This window comes from Misgurnus anguillicaudatus, chromosome 19, assembly GCF_027580225.2.
Source record: "Misgurnus anguillicaudatus chromosome 19, ASM2758022v2, whole genome shotgun sequence".
Lineage (NCBI taxonomy): Eukaryota > Metazoa > Chordata > Actinopteri > Cypriniformes > Cobitidae > Misgurnus > Misgurnus anguillicaudatus.
In genome coordinates, this window is record NC_073355.2 from 36,345,551 (window position 1) to 36,364,572 (window position 19,022).

A 19,022-nucleotide genomic window follows, 5' to 3' on the forward strand; every position below is an offset into this window, starting at 1 on the left:
ATCAAATTGCTCAAAATTGACCAGTATTCACTTTGCATTTGTATTTTTTGGTAAGCTTTGACATTTTATTGCACAAGAAAATGTGTACAGTGCTCGGTGTGGTGACTGAAGAGGGTGACTGAGTATTGCTGACGTCACGTTTTTACGGAAGTCACAACGGCTCGTGAAAAATCACAGCTACTTCAAGGAGGCTGTGTTAATTTGACTGTGAAATGATTGTTTTATATAGCTATTATTAGTGCTGGGCAAAGATTAATCGCGATTAATCGCATACAAAATGAAAGTGATTTTTTGCATAATATATATATATATATATATATATATATATAATATATATATATATATATATATGTGTGTGTGTGTGTGTGTGTGTGTGGGTGTGTGTTGTGTAATTATTATGTATTTATAAATACACACACATTCATGTACTGTTTGTTTTTATGAAACATTTACATGTGTATATATTTATTTATATCTTTATATATTATATACGATATATATTACAATTCTGAAATGAATATATGTATGTGTGTATATTATGCAAAAAAAATCACTTTTATTTTGTATGCGATTAATCGCGATTAATCTTTGCCCAGCACTAGTTATTATTTAAACTTATATGGTACTTACATAGCCCCTAGACCTCAGCTATCATGAAAAAAGCCATACAATTTCAGATTTGACCATATGGGACCTTTAAAATGCTACCTGCTAAAAAGTCTAAGTTGCAAAGATCTGGTTAAATTAAAATAGGCTTGTGCAATGGGACCAGCTTATAAATACCTAACCCATTATATTGTCTTTAACAGCTGCAATGGTCATTCAATGACAGAAGCATTAAAGCATTATGATTTTTGGAGCATTTAAAGGGGTCACAGGACAGGTGAAATAAACCGGAACGTTTCCCATTCCCAGGTTAATGAACAGGCTTACCCTACTTTCTGTACTCTCCGAGCTAATGTCTGAAGGACATCACACTGTAACATTGAAAACTCTCTCTACGGATACAGTTTAGAACAATAGGACAGCAGTTAGCCTCTATTCTCTAAATAAAAACTTGGTCAAGTTCCCTCCTCCCTTTTATTTCAACAGCAATACATTTATATACACTCAAAAATGTGGTTAAATTGTCCACTTTAAGTGCTATATAGCACCTATGTAGAAGCTATGTTCAACATACATGCTGTATATCAGTTAAAGTGATTTCCTCGGACCCTAGCACCATATTTGTGTGTGTGTGGGGGGGGGGTTATATTGCATTATAGTGCTTCCGAAACTGCAGTACACTTACGCAATGTGATGACTTTTTATATTTAATGACTAAAATAACATTTCTGTATATGATCTATATATTAGCCGTGTGTGTGCATCAAACATTTACAAATAACCGTTTTTGACACTCGCTTCCGTAATGAGTTGAAATGTGTTGAAAACAGTTACTCTCCTTCGCTTGAAACGGTTTAGGCTTGCATGCAAAGTATCCAAATTTGACAAATTGCACTATAAAAATATTACTGCCTTTCACAATGATGTACATTTGTGAACGTAACGATCTTAACCCCAAGCATGAAAAATAAATAGACATGAAGAAGTTCATGCAGTCCCTCTTTACTGGATATTTAAATTTTTTTTAAGTAATCTAAGGGTGTTTTTAAGTTAAAAGTGTTGCATTGATTTAATTTACAATATATTATATTGTATTTATATTTATATATGCTGTATGTGTGTTCTGTAAGAGGAAATTTGTAGGGGTACGCCATTGTAAAAAGTTTAGAAAACACTACGATCTTCAATTTATGTTTCCTCTTGTGAACGAACTTTATTGACCAAAGGTCATCTCAAATTTTTATCTTCTTTACAGGGTGACGGCTCTACCTTTCTTCAGCTGGGTGCCTCTATTGGGCAGCAGATCAGTGGCATGTTTAAAATGATGGAGGAGTACAACTGGGACAGTTTTGTGGTGGTGACCAGTTTGTACCCAGGCCACGACAGCTACGTGGACCACATCCGCGCCTTTATCGATACGTCCTATTTCCTCTGGGAGATGCAGGACGTCTTAACGTTCGACATGTCCGCGGACGGCATGAACGACCTCCGCGCCCGAAGGTTACTTCAGCAGATCGATGCCCAGGTGATCCTGGCATACTGCTCCTACGACGAGGCCCAATACCTGTTCACTCTAGCCAGGGAAGTGGGTTTGGTCGGTCCAGGGTATATCTGGTTTATTCCCAGCCTGGCAGTGGGAAACCCCAATTTACCTCCACCAGACAGTTTTCCCGTTGGATTGATTAGCATTATCACAGATCGCTGGAAGATGAGCTTGAGGAACAGGGTCAGGGATGGCGTAGCCATTGTCGTAAAAGGAGTGGAGAGCTTCCGCAAGCAAAGGGGGTTTATTCCCGACGGACACATGGATTGTCTGAGTACAGTTCGGCCGTCTACCAATGAAACCCTCTATAGGTGAGTAAAAAATAAGCATCCCTCATTTAATCTAAAAGTTTATCTTGATAACCCAGACCCCCCGTTATTGTTATGTTTTCTGGTGGGACATAAATGTTCTTTGGATGTTAAAGGTTCTTTATGGAACCAAACAGCTAAAAATGTTTCTTCTGTGGCATGGTGTAGCGTATATTACTAACACAAAATGATTCCAGAGAGATACTTGCATACGGGCTATCAAGTACTCCCAAGGCACCTTAGTTTAACCCGACCCAACAGAATTGCAATAGCCAAATTGGAGTGGATTGATAAAAAGTGACAAGAAAGTTTTGAACGAATGCCAATGGTTTTCTTGTAACTATGCCAAAAGGCCAGTAGATAACTTTGTTGCCCGGTCTCTGCCATCAAGATTTAGATACAGGGATCAGACAAACATATAGGGTGTGATGCGCCCTGTGCTTGCCAGGGCTACCCAAAAGAGCAATCTGGTGCCATCTGTGCCAGGGAACACAACAAATCCTGTTTTAGCAAAAAACGTATTAATCATCCAATGGGAGAGAGCTGGAGTAGCAGACATATAGAAAGATGCACCGTGTTTGGTGCAGTCCAAGGTCACTAGGTTGTAAATCATATACAGGATCTGTGAATGTGTGTTGGTTTGTTTGTGTGTGCATTGCAAAAAAATAGTACAAATATGTCATTATTCAATGAATAATTCAGCCAAATATTAAGTCATTATTTTAGAAAAAGCTGGAGTGTGAAAACATTCTCCAAAAATGTCAACTACTCCACCAAAACAGATGGTAGCAGCATACAGGTTTTCAATCGATATTAGTAAATGATGAACACAATTGACGTTTTTGGGAAAACAATTTATGTTTTACGATTAATTTATGCAGTTTACAACTCAATGTGATGAATACTTCAACGTGGTTATAAAATGCACTATTTCTTATTTCCCCATCTAAACTTCCAGAGCATGAAAATTCCCAGTACTACAACTTGACAATATTGTTTATCCTTAAAAATTAAGGTACTGAAATGATTCTTTGCAGCAGTGAGGAGAAGAAGAACCATCTTTGGTCCCCCAAAGAACCTTTTAGCTCTTTAAGGATCATATCTTTCTTACCCTTTTATAGTCTGTTGAAGCTTTTTCCACTACAAGGAACCTTTTGTGCAACACGTAGTAACTTTTCAGGAGTATAACGATAAAATGTCTTTGAAATGATCTTCATCTAGAATAGAAACTCTTAGTATTGATGAGGCACTTAATGAAATCTGATTTAAATGCGTTTGTGATGAAGTCATTTTACCTGTTAATGAGATTACAGGAGATTATCAGATTATGACACTTAACCATGCCATAATACTCAGGGGTCTTCATCACCTCCATTGCATCTCTCTCTCTCTCTCTCTCTCTCTCTCTCTCTCTCTCTCTCTCTCTCTGTGTGTGTGTGTGTGTGTGTGTGTGTGTGTGTTGTGTGTGTAATAAGGCTGTATAATATCCCACGCATACTGAGACCATATGATGGTGTGTGAGGTATCATGTGGCTGCAATTATCTGATTTACAGAAGCTTTGAGCGTTTTTAATAACATAAGCAATCAATATGGTCTTTCACTTTACTAACAGAGTTTGTTTTGATTATATATTCCACTTATATGATATATGCTTCGTACGTTTTAATTTTGCACGTTCAATGAAAATGACGTGTAAAGCCTTGTTCAGACCACCAGTCGCCTGTCTCTTTCAATGAGGCGTTTTTAAATCTGGTTGTCATAAACAAATTAGTACCGTCTAGAGAAGGATGACATAAACTCCACTGTTTTGCTCCCATTGGTAGTCGCTCCTAAAAATCGCTTATCATTTGCATAAAGTTAAACTTTTCTTAACTTTCTTGCGTCGCAAGACACGCCCATTCGGTCGCAACAGTCACTTTCGCTCATGCCGACGCAAGTTGAAATTATGAAATTAATGAGATTGCGTCGCTCTACTCCTGCTAGTCGCTGGGGTCTGAATGGGATGTAAGACAGTGGTGTAGCGCAAAATTTGTTGACCCCCCCCACAAGATAAGATAGACCATGCCACTTACTAGTCCATATATTGGGTCAAAAAAAATTTTAAACTACTACATAGCAATGTCTTTTACGACAAGTTCATGACAATATTTTACATCCAAGCTACCAGTAAAAAGTTAAGTAAAAAGCATGTAGTGAACACAACTTTCAAAAAACACTTTTCTAAAAAAAGCATGTGACACGCAGGCTATAATTAGTTTTGAATTATAAAATGACAGAGATGATTAAAAAGCGTCAGAGCCCTAACAACATAAGTGACACTCGCAAGAATAGATGTATGATCTGCAAATACAATAATTAGTAACAAAATAAAAGTCCCATGTATTTGTGTCATAAATAAAAGTGCATACCCTGTGTGCAAAAACTGCACTGCAAAAACTTTTCTACTGTTTTTTGTCTTAGTTTGGTCCTCAGTACAATTCTCCACATATCTTTAAAACAAGACATATTTACTTAAGAAGTAAAATGATAAAAGATCTGTCTCCTTCAGAGAAATCTAAAAGAAGTTGGTTTTTGCTTAAAACAAGAAAAGCTTTTTGTCAGTGGTGTAAAATAATCTCATTCAAAATATTTTTTTGCCTTATTGTCAAATATCTTTTTTTGTTTAAGCAATAACTTTATAAAAGTCTGTTAGATTTCTCTGAAATGTTTTGCTTTTCAAATGAATATATGAGTAGCTCAGATGCAAAAGCCGCTAAACGCCACCTCCATCAAAAACATGTTGACATGGACAAGACCCACATTATCATAATTCCTCCCGCTTTGACTCACAAGCCTGTAAGTTAACTCCTGTTAGCATTGCGTGGTGAGCGAATCTTCCAAACATGGTAACGAGCGTCACATTTCCAGCTGACGTCAGAAGTGTTCAGGCCAATCACAACATACAGATTAGCTGGCCAATCAGAGACACAGCACTTTTCAAATCGATGAGTTTTGTACAAAATCAGTGTGTTTCAGGAAGACAGAGATATCTGGGGCCACAAAAATGTGGAAAATAATGTGTTTTTTAACCAAAAACACCACGCGAACACATTGTATTATACCAAATACACAAAATAACCTTGTTTTAAAGCAATGAAATAGGTGCACTTTAAGGATAATTAAATTGGAAAATAGTTGCTTACTGGCCCAAGTCAAAAAAGAACCTAAGCCTTATATTCGTTCTTCAATGTCTTCGGTTCTTTGAAGAGTTAGTGCACTGCAAAAATGATTTTCAAGAAAAAAATTCTTAGTATTTTTGTCTTTTCAGTAAAAATATTAAAAAATTCTTAAATTAAGATGACTTATTTTCTTGGGGCGTTTTGCCCATCAAGAAAAGCTAGTTTTTAGACCAAAAATATCTTAATAATTTAAGTGATTTTGTGCATAAAACAAGCAAAAAAAATCTGCCAATGGGGTAAGCAATTTTTTTCTTTAAGTTTTCTTGAAATTAGTCTTTAAGAGAACTGTTCAAGATTTTTTGCTTACCCCATTGGCAGATTGTTTTGCTTGTTTTATGCACAAAATCACTTAAATTTGATATTTTTGGTCTAAAATCTAGGCTTATTTTCTTGGGTCGTTTTGCCCATTAAGAAAAGCATATTAATTTAAGAATTTTTAGATATTTTTACTGAAAACAAGATAAAAATACTAAGAATTTTGTTTTCTTAAAAATCTTTTGTTGCAGTGTACAAACAATTTTAAGATTTTTTTAAATTGATTTTAATGTTTTAATGAAATGTTCAATCATAAATGTTATTTTTTCCACAGGTACATGCTGAATGTGTCCTGGGAGAACACAGACTTTTCCTTCAACAATGATGGATATCTGGTCAATCCCACCATGAGTATAATCACTCTGGACCGGGGCAGACAGTGGGATAAGGTGAGGATTTTTCCCCATATTTAAAATGTTTTCCCTCAAATAGCAATATTTTTGTCAATATTTTAATACATCTTTGGAGGGTTTAAGTTGTGAGTTACAAATAACTAGCACATAAATACAAGTGTTATTATCATGAAAAGTGACAGAATATTCACGTTTATTGCCAGCGACTGGAAATTGTTTGTGTATAGGGGGACTTACTATTAAACATTGATGTTTTTATCAAAGCTGGATGACATCGTTCGTCTACCTTTTGCTTTTATGACCAAACCATCCTTAACATTTTAATAGCGGTCAGCTTGAGTGTTAGCACAGAAGTACAGTGTCTGGCTCTTCTTTACACGTCAGCGTCTGAATCACTGTTAATATTAGGTCACTTAACGTACATTAGTTCATATTTTTAATATACTTTCACATTACATTTACATTCATGCATTTGGCAGACGCTTTAATAAAAAGCAATTTACAGTGCATTTACGGTATATGTTTGTATCAGTATGGGTTCCCTGGGACCTAATGCAATTAGCAACACAGATTTATGCAATTGATGAATGCTGTAGTTCATCAACTTGTTCTTATCACTCAATCCTGATTATTATAAACGATGGAGCACATGACCAGAGTTAGTAATTAGCATAATATACACCCAGCCCATATATGGGCTTCCCGACAGCCTTAACTGCACAGCAATTTTTCAGCATTTACTTCAAGTATTGTGTGTTTTTAACCAGTTAAAATGCAATAAACACCTTTTAGACAAGACTAACATGAGATTGGCTACATAATTAATGCACAACAATTTTATTGGTTTTCACACACAATTATCTGCTTTTTAGCGGTTAGTGAACCATTGTGAATTCTTTCAGACAACCCCAATACTGTTTACATTGCCAATGGGAAAGATGCCCACACAAACAGTTTGTTTTGGTCAAGGACCTTTAAAAACTGCCTCCGGCAGTCTTTAAGTAATTACTGGCTATTGATATTTTCTTGGAGTTGGACGCGGTTCATATTGGGTGTGGAAACCTGGCCAAAGGATCCTGGCACAGGCCGTGCTTTTACCTCCAGGTGGAGTAAAGTTATATCAGGACTGATGCAATAGATCGCTCGTCTGGTACCCTACTGGGAAAAGTCATGAAAAATAGAACCGAGCTAAAAAATGATGGGCGTTGGGTTGCGAGCTTGTGGGGCCAAAATTAACACAGTTTTTTGCAGATTTACATTAATGCATTTGGCTGACACTTTTATTCAAAGCGACTTACAGTGCATTCAAGCTATACTGTAAGTTTTTATTATTTGTAAATTTTTGCTGCCAATGCAATGCTCTAGGTGAGCTACAGTACTGGAAAACTAGTGTACTAAATGTTTTTTTCCTACAAAACAAAGATTGAATCTCTTGACTTTCTATTAAAATACAGGATTGATCCAGAGGGAGTTTTTGCAAATGTTCATAAATCTGTTCAATTTAAAAAGGCATGAATCAATAACATCCTTCTTTTAAAAAAACCTGCTGACAGATTGCACTTACATTTTAGTGAAGGTCTTGTCTCAGTTTTAAGAAAGCTGTTGAAAGAAGTATTAAGCAATCTAAATCAGTGTGAATAGATACAGCGCATAGAGTAAAAGATTATCTGCTTTTATCCACAATAGCTACGGATTGCAGCTATAATGTGTCAGATGAGAACTGGCCCTATTTAAGCCTGGTTGAAAAAAGGTTTTTTTCAATCCCTTGACCGGTGACACCCTGCTGGCTTGCTTATTTGGAGACTGCTGACATTAGCTTAACTTAGGGCCTTTTCATGCACAATACATTAATACTGCTTTCATTATGGTCCAATTACATTCCCTTCTTCACATTAGTATTACTCTTTACATTATTCTGTTAGAAAATCAATTTGATTTCCTTCACACTGTAAAAGGGTTTGTTGGTTCGGCATGGAGAGGTGAGTTTCCCACTTGCCTTTAGATTTTGGGTTGATTATTAGTTGGCACAGGGAGATAAGTGTGTTGCTTTGCGCTGGCTGGTGTTTTTGGGTCAGGCTGACTTTAGTTTTGTGGCGACCAGATAGCTTATTCTATTAGGCTGAGCCAACAAATCTTCTTTAGGGGGCGGGTACACCAAGACGTGTACACAAAGGCGTTTAGCCGGCATATGTTTTCAATTGTTTCTAAAGGAAGTGCCGCCCTTTTCAAAAACAACAGCAGCTGGCTTTTTTTCGCACAGGGCATCAAGAGTTGAAAAATGTTCAACTTTGGGTGAAAAGCTCAGCTCGAGAATGTCACTTCTCACTTACCCGTCCAATCACAGTGGAGGATGGGCGGGATAAATATCACAACAATCAACCAGTGCATCGTTCAGTGATAAACAAAGCAGAAGTATCATAGCAACCAAAGCGCTTAACTGAAAAAAAACGCTGGCAAACGGCCACAGTCGGCGTCAGCCTGGCATTTTCAGCCGCGTTTAAGCGCTTTGGTGTACACGCCCCCTTACAGTGCATGTACTCCACACTGCATATTTATACAGGAAAACAAGACAAAAATACTTCTTAAATTAAGATAAATTTACTTGATAAGCAAAGATTTTTTAGATTAAGTTTAAGATTTTAAGTCTCGTTTACTGAAATAAATTATTAAACTTTTATGCTTAAAACAAGTAAAAATATCTGCCAATGGGGTAAAAAAAAACTAAATTAACTCTTTCCCCGCCATTAATAAGTTAACTTTCCAGCTTTCCGGTATTTCCGGCTTTCTGCAATAGAGGGTATGCATTGACGTCACTTTTCCACGTGACGGCTGCTGCGAAAATGCCAGTAAAACGGACTCTTATCAGCTTAAATTGAAATTAGTTTGACTTGATAGCAGAGGTGGACAATACTTAGTTACATTAGTTACATTTTTCAAGCATCTGTGCTTTATTACGATGTTTGTATTGGGAAAAACTTTACTTCACTACATCCTTTCATAGAGTGTAGTTAAATTCCATAACATGCCAGTTACATGTGATACCAATTTCATGTGTTTGCACATAGCCTACATAAGTTCTTGCATATTTTTTTGTTAGTTCTTAGTTATTGCCTTGATAATAGAGAATATGAGCTAGGCATCATGTATGACATTTGCCAAAGTGAGATATGTGCTACAAAATGACCAGATCCTGCCATGAGCTATATAGGAGACATAACTATGTATAGGGCTTATATGTGGATATAAAGAAGCAATACAGGAGACCTATATGGCCTGTATATGCACATATATGCACCTCAATTTTGCATATTTGCAGCATATATTATCATATATGGGCATATATGCTGTATATGTGCAGCATATATGTGCATATTAGCTGCATATAGGTTTCATATATGCAGATATATATTATTATATATGTGCATATATGCTGTGTATAGGTTTCATATATGCACATATATCCACATATAGGTTCTTTCCATGTGGGTTTCTCCTTACAGTGTTTTTTGGCAGTCTGTAAAACGATAGCTGCGAATTCTTGTTAATCTGTTAGTACAGTCTACCGCAATTTATAAAACCTGAAAGTATCGCCCTAGGGGAAACAGCTGTTTGTCCATGTATGTTTTGAGGATCGCTCTGCATCTGATCTTTATCAAAAGTCCTTCACAAAAATTTAATTATCTTAGCTTTTTGGTCAAAATTTGGTGTTTTTAAGAAACCCACCCATATTTGAGAGGTGATAATTTTTTTTGTTTGAAAAGCAGAGGGTCTGTTCTTTCATTTGATATATTGTATGTTTATATATTTAAAGAAGAAACATTTCTGGGAGGCATTAAACTTTGTTAAAAATCATGAAAAATGCTGCCACTGGCTGGCAACTTAAATTTTTTTTTTTTTTTTTTAATTATTTTATTAAATTGAAACTGGAGTTATTTTTCTTACACCACTAGATATTTTTACTAGTTTAAGTATGAACCTCTTAAAGTGATTTGCTTACCAGGTAAATTTATCTCAATTTAAGAAGTCTTATTTATTTATACAAACAAGACTACTAAGTAAGACAATGCAAGTTTTGGGGATTTTTCTGTACTTTCTTTTTTTCTATTCGATGTAAAGCTGCTTTGTAACAACGAACAATTGTGCAAAGAATGAAGAAGAAACAGCATTATGGATGTCACATTTCTCTGTTATGGACGTAACAATTCTGAAATTTGCACTTATTAAACTATGGAACATAAAAAAATGCTTTAAAAACTAGGAATTTAAATGGGTATTTAAACCACCAAATATTTCAATCTGAGATATCAGTATGGGTAAAATATTACGTTTCATTATAATGTTGATATTTGCATAGAATTGCCCCCCTCACTGTGCACCATAACAACATCTGGGTCCCTATATATGTGCAACAGTCCAACTTTCAAACATGGGCCCTTAAGAGAATATACATGTAGTACTAAATAAACATGAGGGCCCCCAGACCCCTAAACACTTACAGTGCAAGCTGGGACCCCTTCCCCCCACAGCTCATATAGTAGGCTACCGTACAGCTGAGCCCTTGGTTGCCAAAATGAAAATAATGCTTAATCTCCTCAGCTTCCCACAGTAACTCAAATGTGAATTATATTTATTTTCTATCGATATTTTGAATTAAAGACTGGATTTCCAAATATGTGACCCTGTATGTGAGATCCAGATTCAAGTCTCATAATCTAACTATGAGATCAGAAGCATCAAAGTTTGATTTCAATAATTATTAATTTTAATATTTGACAGGATCTTACACTCTAAAAATGGATGGATTATTTTTGACCCATAATGGGAAAATATTGGACAGATCACATTCTGGGTTAAAAATGACCCTATGTTGGGTTGTTGTTATGCAACCATGTTATAATAACCCAACAGTTGGGTTAAAACCATCCTGCATGCGTTTAATTTTAACCCAGCACTGTGTTATGTCCAATATTTACCCAACATGGCTTAAAAATAACCCAGCCATTTTTAGAGTAGTATCATTCAATATTAAAGATATCAAGTTTATGTTTTCACAGAATGTTCATTACCTTACAGTATGTAGGATGATTTGATTGACTCAAAGTTATGCTAGAGTTATCTAAAATATGATCTCAATTTAGCCACATCTTTTACTGTCTCTTTCTTCTCCATCTGAGGTGCCAGTTATCCAATTTCTGTTCCTGGTCATTCACTGATTCACAAGCTCAATGGCTTTAACATATATATTCCTCTTTGTGCTGCATTTCTTATCTGTCCTTTGAGTCTGGTAAACAATAGAGATCTTTCTTCCATGAATCAGACTTCTTTTAGTCTTTCTTTCTAAGGAGCTCATTGACGCATGATGACAGTTGGCTGATGATGAACATCTTCAAATGTTTGTCTCTCTGTGCAAAGTACATGCACAAAATACAACTTTTATCTTTATCTATCTCAGCGGCAGGTCAAACGGGTTCGTGTCGCTCTAAGCCTCTCGCGCTGCAGACGTAATTTACTAGGTGGGTAATTTATTAGGCAGGTAAATCCACAGATTGTACTTTTCAACCAGAGTGGGGCTGAAAGCTGGCAATAACTCTTTCTTTATGGTTCGGCTTGTGTCATCCTCTAATGACACCTTTTTTTCAAAAGGATGGTGAGATGTCCTCAGGCTTGAGAGGAGAACATTAAGAAGAAAGAGATGCAAAAGGTTGGCCTTCAGTGAGCTACAGTAAAAGTGTAAAGAGCATCAGGAATAATTCACTCCATTGCAGCTCTCAACTTTACCACATATCTTAAAAATATAGCATATTTCAAAACAACAAAATAACTTTGTTCATTTTTAGACTCTAAATGGGTTTCCCTGACCTGTGGTTTATATATTAATGAAAGAAAGCTTGCCAATATATCACCATTTGTCTGTACTGCTAAGCAGCATAAAATCGAATAAATGTAATTATTACACCAAGATTATTCGCATTCAACCCAATAAAGGGTAACCGGCGGAAAGTGCATAGTCAGAGAAACACATCAGCTCATAAATGCAAACATACTTTCATTTCCCTGATTAGATTTAATGAAAAGTTTTCATTTTGTGTAGAACGTTTTTTTGTCACGGGTCTTATCTTTGATATTCGTGATGTGTTTGCTCTGATGAAATTAACAAAAGGCTCTAATCATGCACATTGAATTCATAACTACCCAAGTGTACAGACCTGCTTATAGTAGAAGATGAATAACTCACTTATTTACACTTCACTTTATACTTTATTAAGGCTGCACAATATTAAAGGAGAATGTGATAACTTGCTAAATAATGATATTAGGAAATCTTAAACATGCAATACGATAATGCTTTAACCCCTTAATTGGTGCAGCCCTTTTTTTTGGGGGGGGGGTGTGAAAAGGTGACGTACACCTTGGTCTAGAAGCCTAATCTTGGTCTTGTTTTAAAGGAAACTGTGACATGCGGCCAAGATGGCGACGGCAGGCAAAGCCTACTTTAAGCTTCAAAAACGATCTTCAGAAACCTATGGGTGACGTCACGGACACTACGTCTATCTTTTTTACAGTCTATGGAGTGTACACAAAAAAGTAATCTAAGTCTCTTTGCAGAGGGATCGAAAAATAAAGAGTTTGCGGTCGAGCCCACCCACTGAGCAATGTGATGTCAAAACAACGTCTTTTGCGTGTCTTTTTTGCATGTCTAATTTTGGTCCTCCGAAGGTGCGGACTGTGACGCCAGACTACGTCTTTTTTCCAACGTCCAGTATTGATGTTCATTGGACCCCTGCAGGGGCTAATTGTAATACAAATGTGGTCATTGTGGACGTCTTTTCTATGTTAAATTTAAATGAATTTTAGACATTTCTATGTTTTTTATAATGCTTTATACTGCTTTTAAATATCAGAAGGTGGCATACTATTCAAGTTAATTTTCCTTTAGCTTCCTTTGTCACCCCGAAAGCCCTCTGTGTGAATGAGTAAGGGGCGTGTTGTAGTATGTAAGGACGCTTGCCATGGCAAAATGAAGTTATGGTTCAGCTCTTTAAAACGAGGGATTTACATGCAGAATAACATTTATGCCATTCAAAAAAGTGTGAATAAATTAAAAATCAAATGATCCCGGACAAATCCCGGATGAATTTCCGTGTACACTGAAAAAACAACTTGTAAAATTTACTTAAAAAATCCTCGTAACAATTTGCACAAACTTTTTTAAAGTAAAATTTCCTGTTTTTTTAAGTACAACTTACCTACTAAAATAAAATAAAATCTACATAATAATGCATGAAAAACATATTTTAAATAATTAAGTAAAAGTTACTTCATTATTTTGTTAAGAAGTTTGATTTATTTTAATCGTTTAGGTAAAGTCTATAAGTTTTTTTTTTTTTGAAAATTGAAGCATTGCTGTCCTAAAAATATTAAATAAATCGTATTTACTGTTTGTTATTTTCTTTAACATAGTTCTATGGACTTAGTTATTTTAGTGTTATAAATGGCATTATAACACAAAATTTATGACTGACTATAAGTCAGTCACTGAATAAACTTGATTTTGAACAGAAACGCACACAAACTGTGTTTTTGACATGCATTGTCAGCACTGTGGAGAGAAATACAATATAATGTTCCGAAAATGTAATGTAAAGAAACACTGATCACCTGAACCGTGACTTCACAAAATTATAATTTACAACAAAACAGCATCAATAATATAAGAGCTTAAACCTTAATGACATTTTATTATCAAATATTTAAATAGTTAAATTTCTTATCAGTTCTTATTCTGTGATAAAGCTTAAAAATAAAAATATTTGGGAGCAAAGGATTGTGGGTATTCCTTGCAACATGTGCAAATAAATTTAAGGTAATTCTACTTTTTTAGTTTAATGGATTTTTTTAGTTTAATGGATTTAATATTCTTAAGTTAAATAACTAAGATTTTTTCCTTGAATCTGCTAAAGATTTTGATTAAAAAGTACTTTTACTATTTTAGGACTATGTGCAGTGACTATAAAACTGTTAAATAATACAAGAAAATATCTAATACGACTTACTATTCCCACACAGTTCATTTTCTACATGAATTAGTTGTGTATTTATCATCATTTTACTTAGGAAAATCTGGTTTTCAATAAATGTTAATATTATTATGTAGAAATTATGAGAGTTAATCTAATATATTTTACTACACCAAAAAGTTTTTTCGTTTTTTTCAGTGTATTTTCCGTAATGTCTGTGTGAAAAGGGCTATAGTATGTCTTTGTATATCTTTTTTAAAATCATTTGGTTATTGTAAACCAGGGGTCGGCAAGTAACTTTGGCCGCGGGCCAATATTTTTTTTACCCAGTAGATGGCGGGCCAACTGTTGTTGGCACACTTACGTCTTATTTTGAATTAGCCTAGTATAGGCTATCTGATCTTTTGTCAAGAAACATTGTCTTTATTTCCTATTTATAAGACGAAAGACGGCATTAAAAAATTGCTAAAAACATGGTAATGGGTCTGTGTATCATTCGTTCAATCGTTTTTTTTTTCAAATTAAAAACAAAAATTAAAAAATTAACCACCACGGGTTTTCTGATTGTGTGCTCAGATAAAAAAAAAATTACTGGATTAGACATTTTTTTAATTTAACTCCTTTATAGGCATAATGTATCAATGAGATCATTTTAAACAGATCAAGTACTATATTGGTAATATTACAGGCATTTATGCTCTCATGAAATACTCTTACAGTCCGACTTTTGAACTATTCCTTTTTTTATTAATATTTATCCGGGACACACACATACACACCTAAGGTTTAAGGAGGTCTCCGCTGGACTGTTTTTTGTCCAGCTCCGACAAGGTTCTATTCATACATTCATACACTTTGTGTTCACCCGCTTTATTTCCCGACCTGACGGGTCCGCAAAACTTAACGTCACGTTTCCAGAATCTCACATTCAAATGTCTCTAACGAAAAGAGACAGATAATTTTAAATGTTATACAAAAATTGTGTTCGTGCCAATAAAATATTATTTTAACATTGTATTCATTGTATTTATAATGAAATATAAATAATAAATTAAATAGGACAAAGCCTCTCACTCAAATTCCTCACCATCATAAACCGAGTTGGTTGCGGAGTTGCTGTTCAAATTGCTGAACATCCTCCTTTGCCAAATTTATAACGTTTTAAACGGAGGTAAAGATCAAAGAACTATGCGTTAGGAAAATTAATAATGGCTTTATTTTAATAGACATGTAAAACCATATTTTGGCGGATTACTTTCATTTTTTTAACGAATTTACCTGCCCATTTAGTCTTAATAATTAACGGTAAACGAACTTGACTTGCTGTTTTCGAAGGCAGGTCGAACCTTAGGTCGGGCTCGAGCCCCAAGTTCAAGTAGCAGAAAACAACAGTATTCCTTTTTAAATCTACTTTAAAAGTGTATTAGTTAAAATATTATTGCAGTAAAAGAGTTTATTTTTTATCATATTTTGTAGTGGTTTCTAAAAGCCAGCAATTACTTTTCAGTAATTTGCAATGTCACGGAGTTTAACGTCTTCACGCGTGATGAATTGACATGATTTACGAGGTAAATTTGCAAATGATTCATGAAGTCATACCTCTGCAATTATTTGATCGATTGTGTTTTAGAAGTATGCTCAAACTCTAATGACAGTTATGATCGCGGTTGCGCTGGTAGAGAAAGAGAACCAGAAAAAGCGGCCCGTTAAGATAGCTATTATACGCATTTTTTCAGGACATTCTTGCTATTTGTCAGTGTGTTATACGCGAATAAATAATAATGAAAAAAGTTCAAAAGTCGGACTGTAAGCGAATGAGACTTACATGAAGGCATGGTTGCTATTCAAACCCTTATTAAAATGTAATCTGTTAGTACCTGATCTGTTTAAATTTATTTTATTGGTATATGTCTGCTAAGGTGTTCAATTAAAATTTGTCCGAACCCGTTTTCATTCATTTTTTTATTTTTGATCTGAGCGCACATTCAGAAAACGAGTCGTTTGATTTTAGTTAAGGAAATAAATAATAGAAAAACAAGTCGTTTTTCTTTATTTTCTTTTTGGTTTTGATTTGAAAAAACGAATGAAGGAATGATACACGGGGCCATTTTTGTAAACTGTTATTGTAAAAATAAAAAAGTCTGATTAAAAAAAAATTAAAAAACGGACTTCAAATTAATCCGGCGGGCCAGAAAATATTGCTGGCGGGCCACTTTTGGCCCGCGGGCCGCCTGTTGCCGACCCCTGTTGTAAACCATTGCAATATGAACATTTGCAATATTTTAATGTTTCGATATATCTTGCTGCTCTAGAAAATGTTTAATGTTTAAATGTTTAACCTTGAAATTTGACATTGTGGGAGTTTGTGTTTCCAGTATACTGTATACTGTACTATAAAAGTCAGTTGCTAATCTTTAATGTTTTAAAGTGTCCCCCTCTTTTCAACAGGTGGGAAATTACGAATTTGGTATACTGCAAACAAGATACCCCGTCTGGCCGCGTTACGGGTCCTACCTGGAGCCTGTGTCAGATAACCGTCACTTAACAGTAGCCACGTTGGAGGAAAGGCCTTTTGTAATCGTTGAAGCCGTGGATCCACTTACTGGCACCTGCCTGAGCAACACTGTCCCCTGTAGACGCCAATCAAACAAGACAGAAACGTAAGTTGTAACAACATACATCAATACTTCTTAGAGCCAAATAAAAGATATAATGGTCAACATTACTGTTCATGTCATCTGTCATCTTGGTGCTGGTCATAATGCATTCTGGGATTGCATGCTGTCTTACAGTTCATTTACAATGAGTCGTTGTGACCTTTTAAAGCCTTTGAATCATGCCTGTAATGTCTTAAAATGCTGCCTCTGTAGGCTGCCCATTAGGTTTAAAAACAAAGCGATGCTTTCACCTTGCCAGCAGTGAGCAAATTACCCAGAAGCCACAATGTCAGCCAATCAGAAAGCAGAATACACTCAAGCGTGTCTGAGCACTTTATCAGTGATTAAGGAGACGAGTGATGAGGGATCAAACGATTTAAACCTTTATCGTTTTGCTGAAGAAGATGAAGAAATGCGACTGAATAATCGAAGAGCTCAGATGCAAAACCCTCTAAGGCCCTGTCCACACGTACACATGTATTTGTATCTTTTTCTATCAGGTTTGGCCATTCATCCACACGCTAACGCAGTATCAGATGACTGAAACAGAACTTTTATAAAAACTCCTGCCAGGGTGAAGATTCGGCAATGGCTTCTGATTGGCCAACATGGCTTTACGGTTAGGGATACTGTATATCGCCATCTGCTGGTTTGGCATGCTATTGACAGCGCTTCAAATTGGGTTTTTGCATGTTTGTGTGGATTTTTTAAATGACGGAGGGAAAAATGTTTATGAAAAATACCCGTGTACATGCATAGGCCATAAGTGTGTCTGACATGTTTTCTTGTGAATTACCATTTTTTTATCAGACTCTTAAAGGTGCCAAAGAATGCATTTTAAATAATGTGTTAAATTGTTCTTTGATATTTACATAGACTGTATGTACTTTATTAAGTGCAAAAATGATCCAGAAACGTTTTTACATGTCCATTTACAACCCTAGGATTTGTCCTTTGAATTAAATGGACTATTTTTGCCCTATTTGGATGAATAATAATGTTGAGCTCGGCTCTGATTGGCTCTGCGGCTCATGTCTCACATTAGTAAACAGACCTTATATGTTTGAGCCTGTATCAGACAAAAATGCAGATTTTGAGGAACAACTAATTCTTTTGAGATTGTTCATGGACGCTTGGTAAGCTTGTGGGGGGATGTGGAGGTTTCAGGACCTGCAAAACGTAACTGTAAAGTCAATTGTACAACTTCAGCCGAAACGTTAGCATATAGCATTAATTAGCATCTAGCGCTAACTCAGCAGTTACAACTTGGTTTTTATCATTTTAACAACTTTCTAATTAATTTATTGTGTAATTTAATGTTGGCGTGTACATCTTGACTGTGACGTCACAATCTGTGTTATGTTGAGATGGTCTTTTTCGTGCACAAGGTTTACATAAAAATGAGAAAACAAAAGCATTTGATGCTCACGGCACCTTTAATGGATTCTTATCTTGTTTTTGACAGAGGTGGCGTTTAGTGGCTTTTGCATCTGAGCTCCTCATATGTTTTTGTGTTACCTCAAGTTTTTAACGTTACTTCATCAAGTTACAGCAACTCATCTACCATGCCGCGCTAAATGCCTTATTCGTGCCGCGAGACCTCCATGCGCGCGTCAACGCATCTTTACATTGATTTAACATTGAAATCACTCACGCTTGACGCCTCTACTGCGGCTGGTGTGAACGCAACATTAGTCAACAGCTCACCCCTCCCCTTTTGAAATGCATAGAGAAGCTACGGTAGCCACCACAGGACAAACACGTCATCGTCTCAGACAATGTAGTGACAACACGCCCTATAAAACAGTTTGTCCGTTTAGGGCTACTGTAGAAACATGACGGCGACTTCCAGGGACCCACGGTGTATGTAAATAAAAACGGCTAATTTTAAGGTAATAAAACAATACTATTTATTTTGTAAGGTCTTTATAAATCACTGATAATATAGTTGTGTATATTATATTGCATTACTGTCAAGAGATCCTTCTAAAAGTTACACAATG

General features: G+C 35.6%; 1 protein-coding gene across 2 annotated transcripts in view; it reads left to right on the plus strand.

Annotated features, from left to right (window-relative positions):
- Window positions 1-19,022, plus strand: part of grin2ca (glutamate receptor, ionotropic, N-methyl D-aspartate 2Ca) — an 83,191-nt gene that overhangs the window by 42,574 nt on the left and 21,595 nt on the right. For both annotated transcript variants that reach the window (XM_055194716.2, XM_055194715.2), the window contains exons 4-6: window positions 1,862-2,460; window positions 6,266-6,380; window positions 16,811-17,022. In XM_055194716.2, the coding sequence (XP_055050691.2) occupies window positions 1,862-2,460; window positions 6,266-6,380; window positions 16,811-17,022 (926 nt within the window). The remainder of the gene's footprint in view (window positions 1-1,861; window positions 2,461-6,265; window positions 6,381-16,810; window positions 17,023-19,022) is intronic.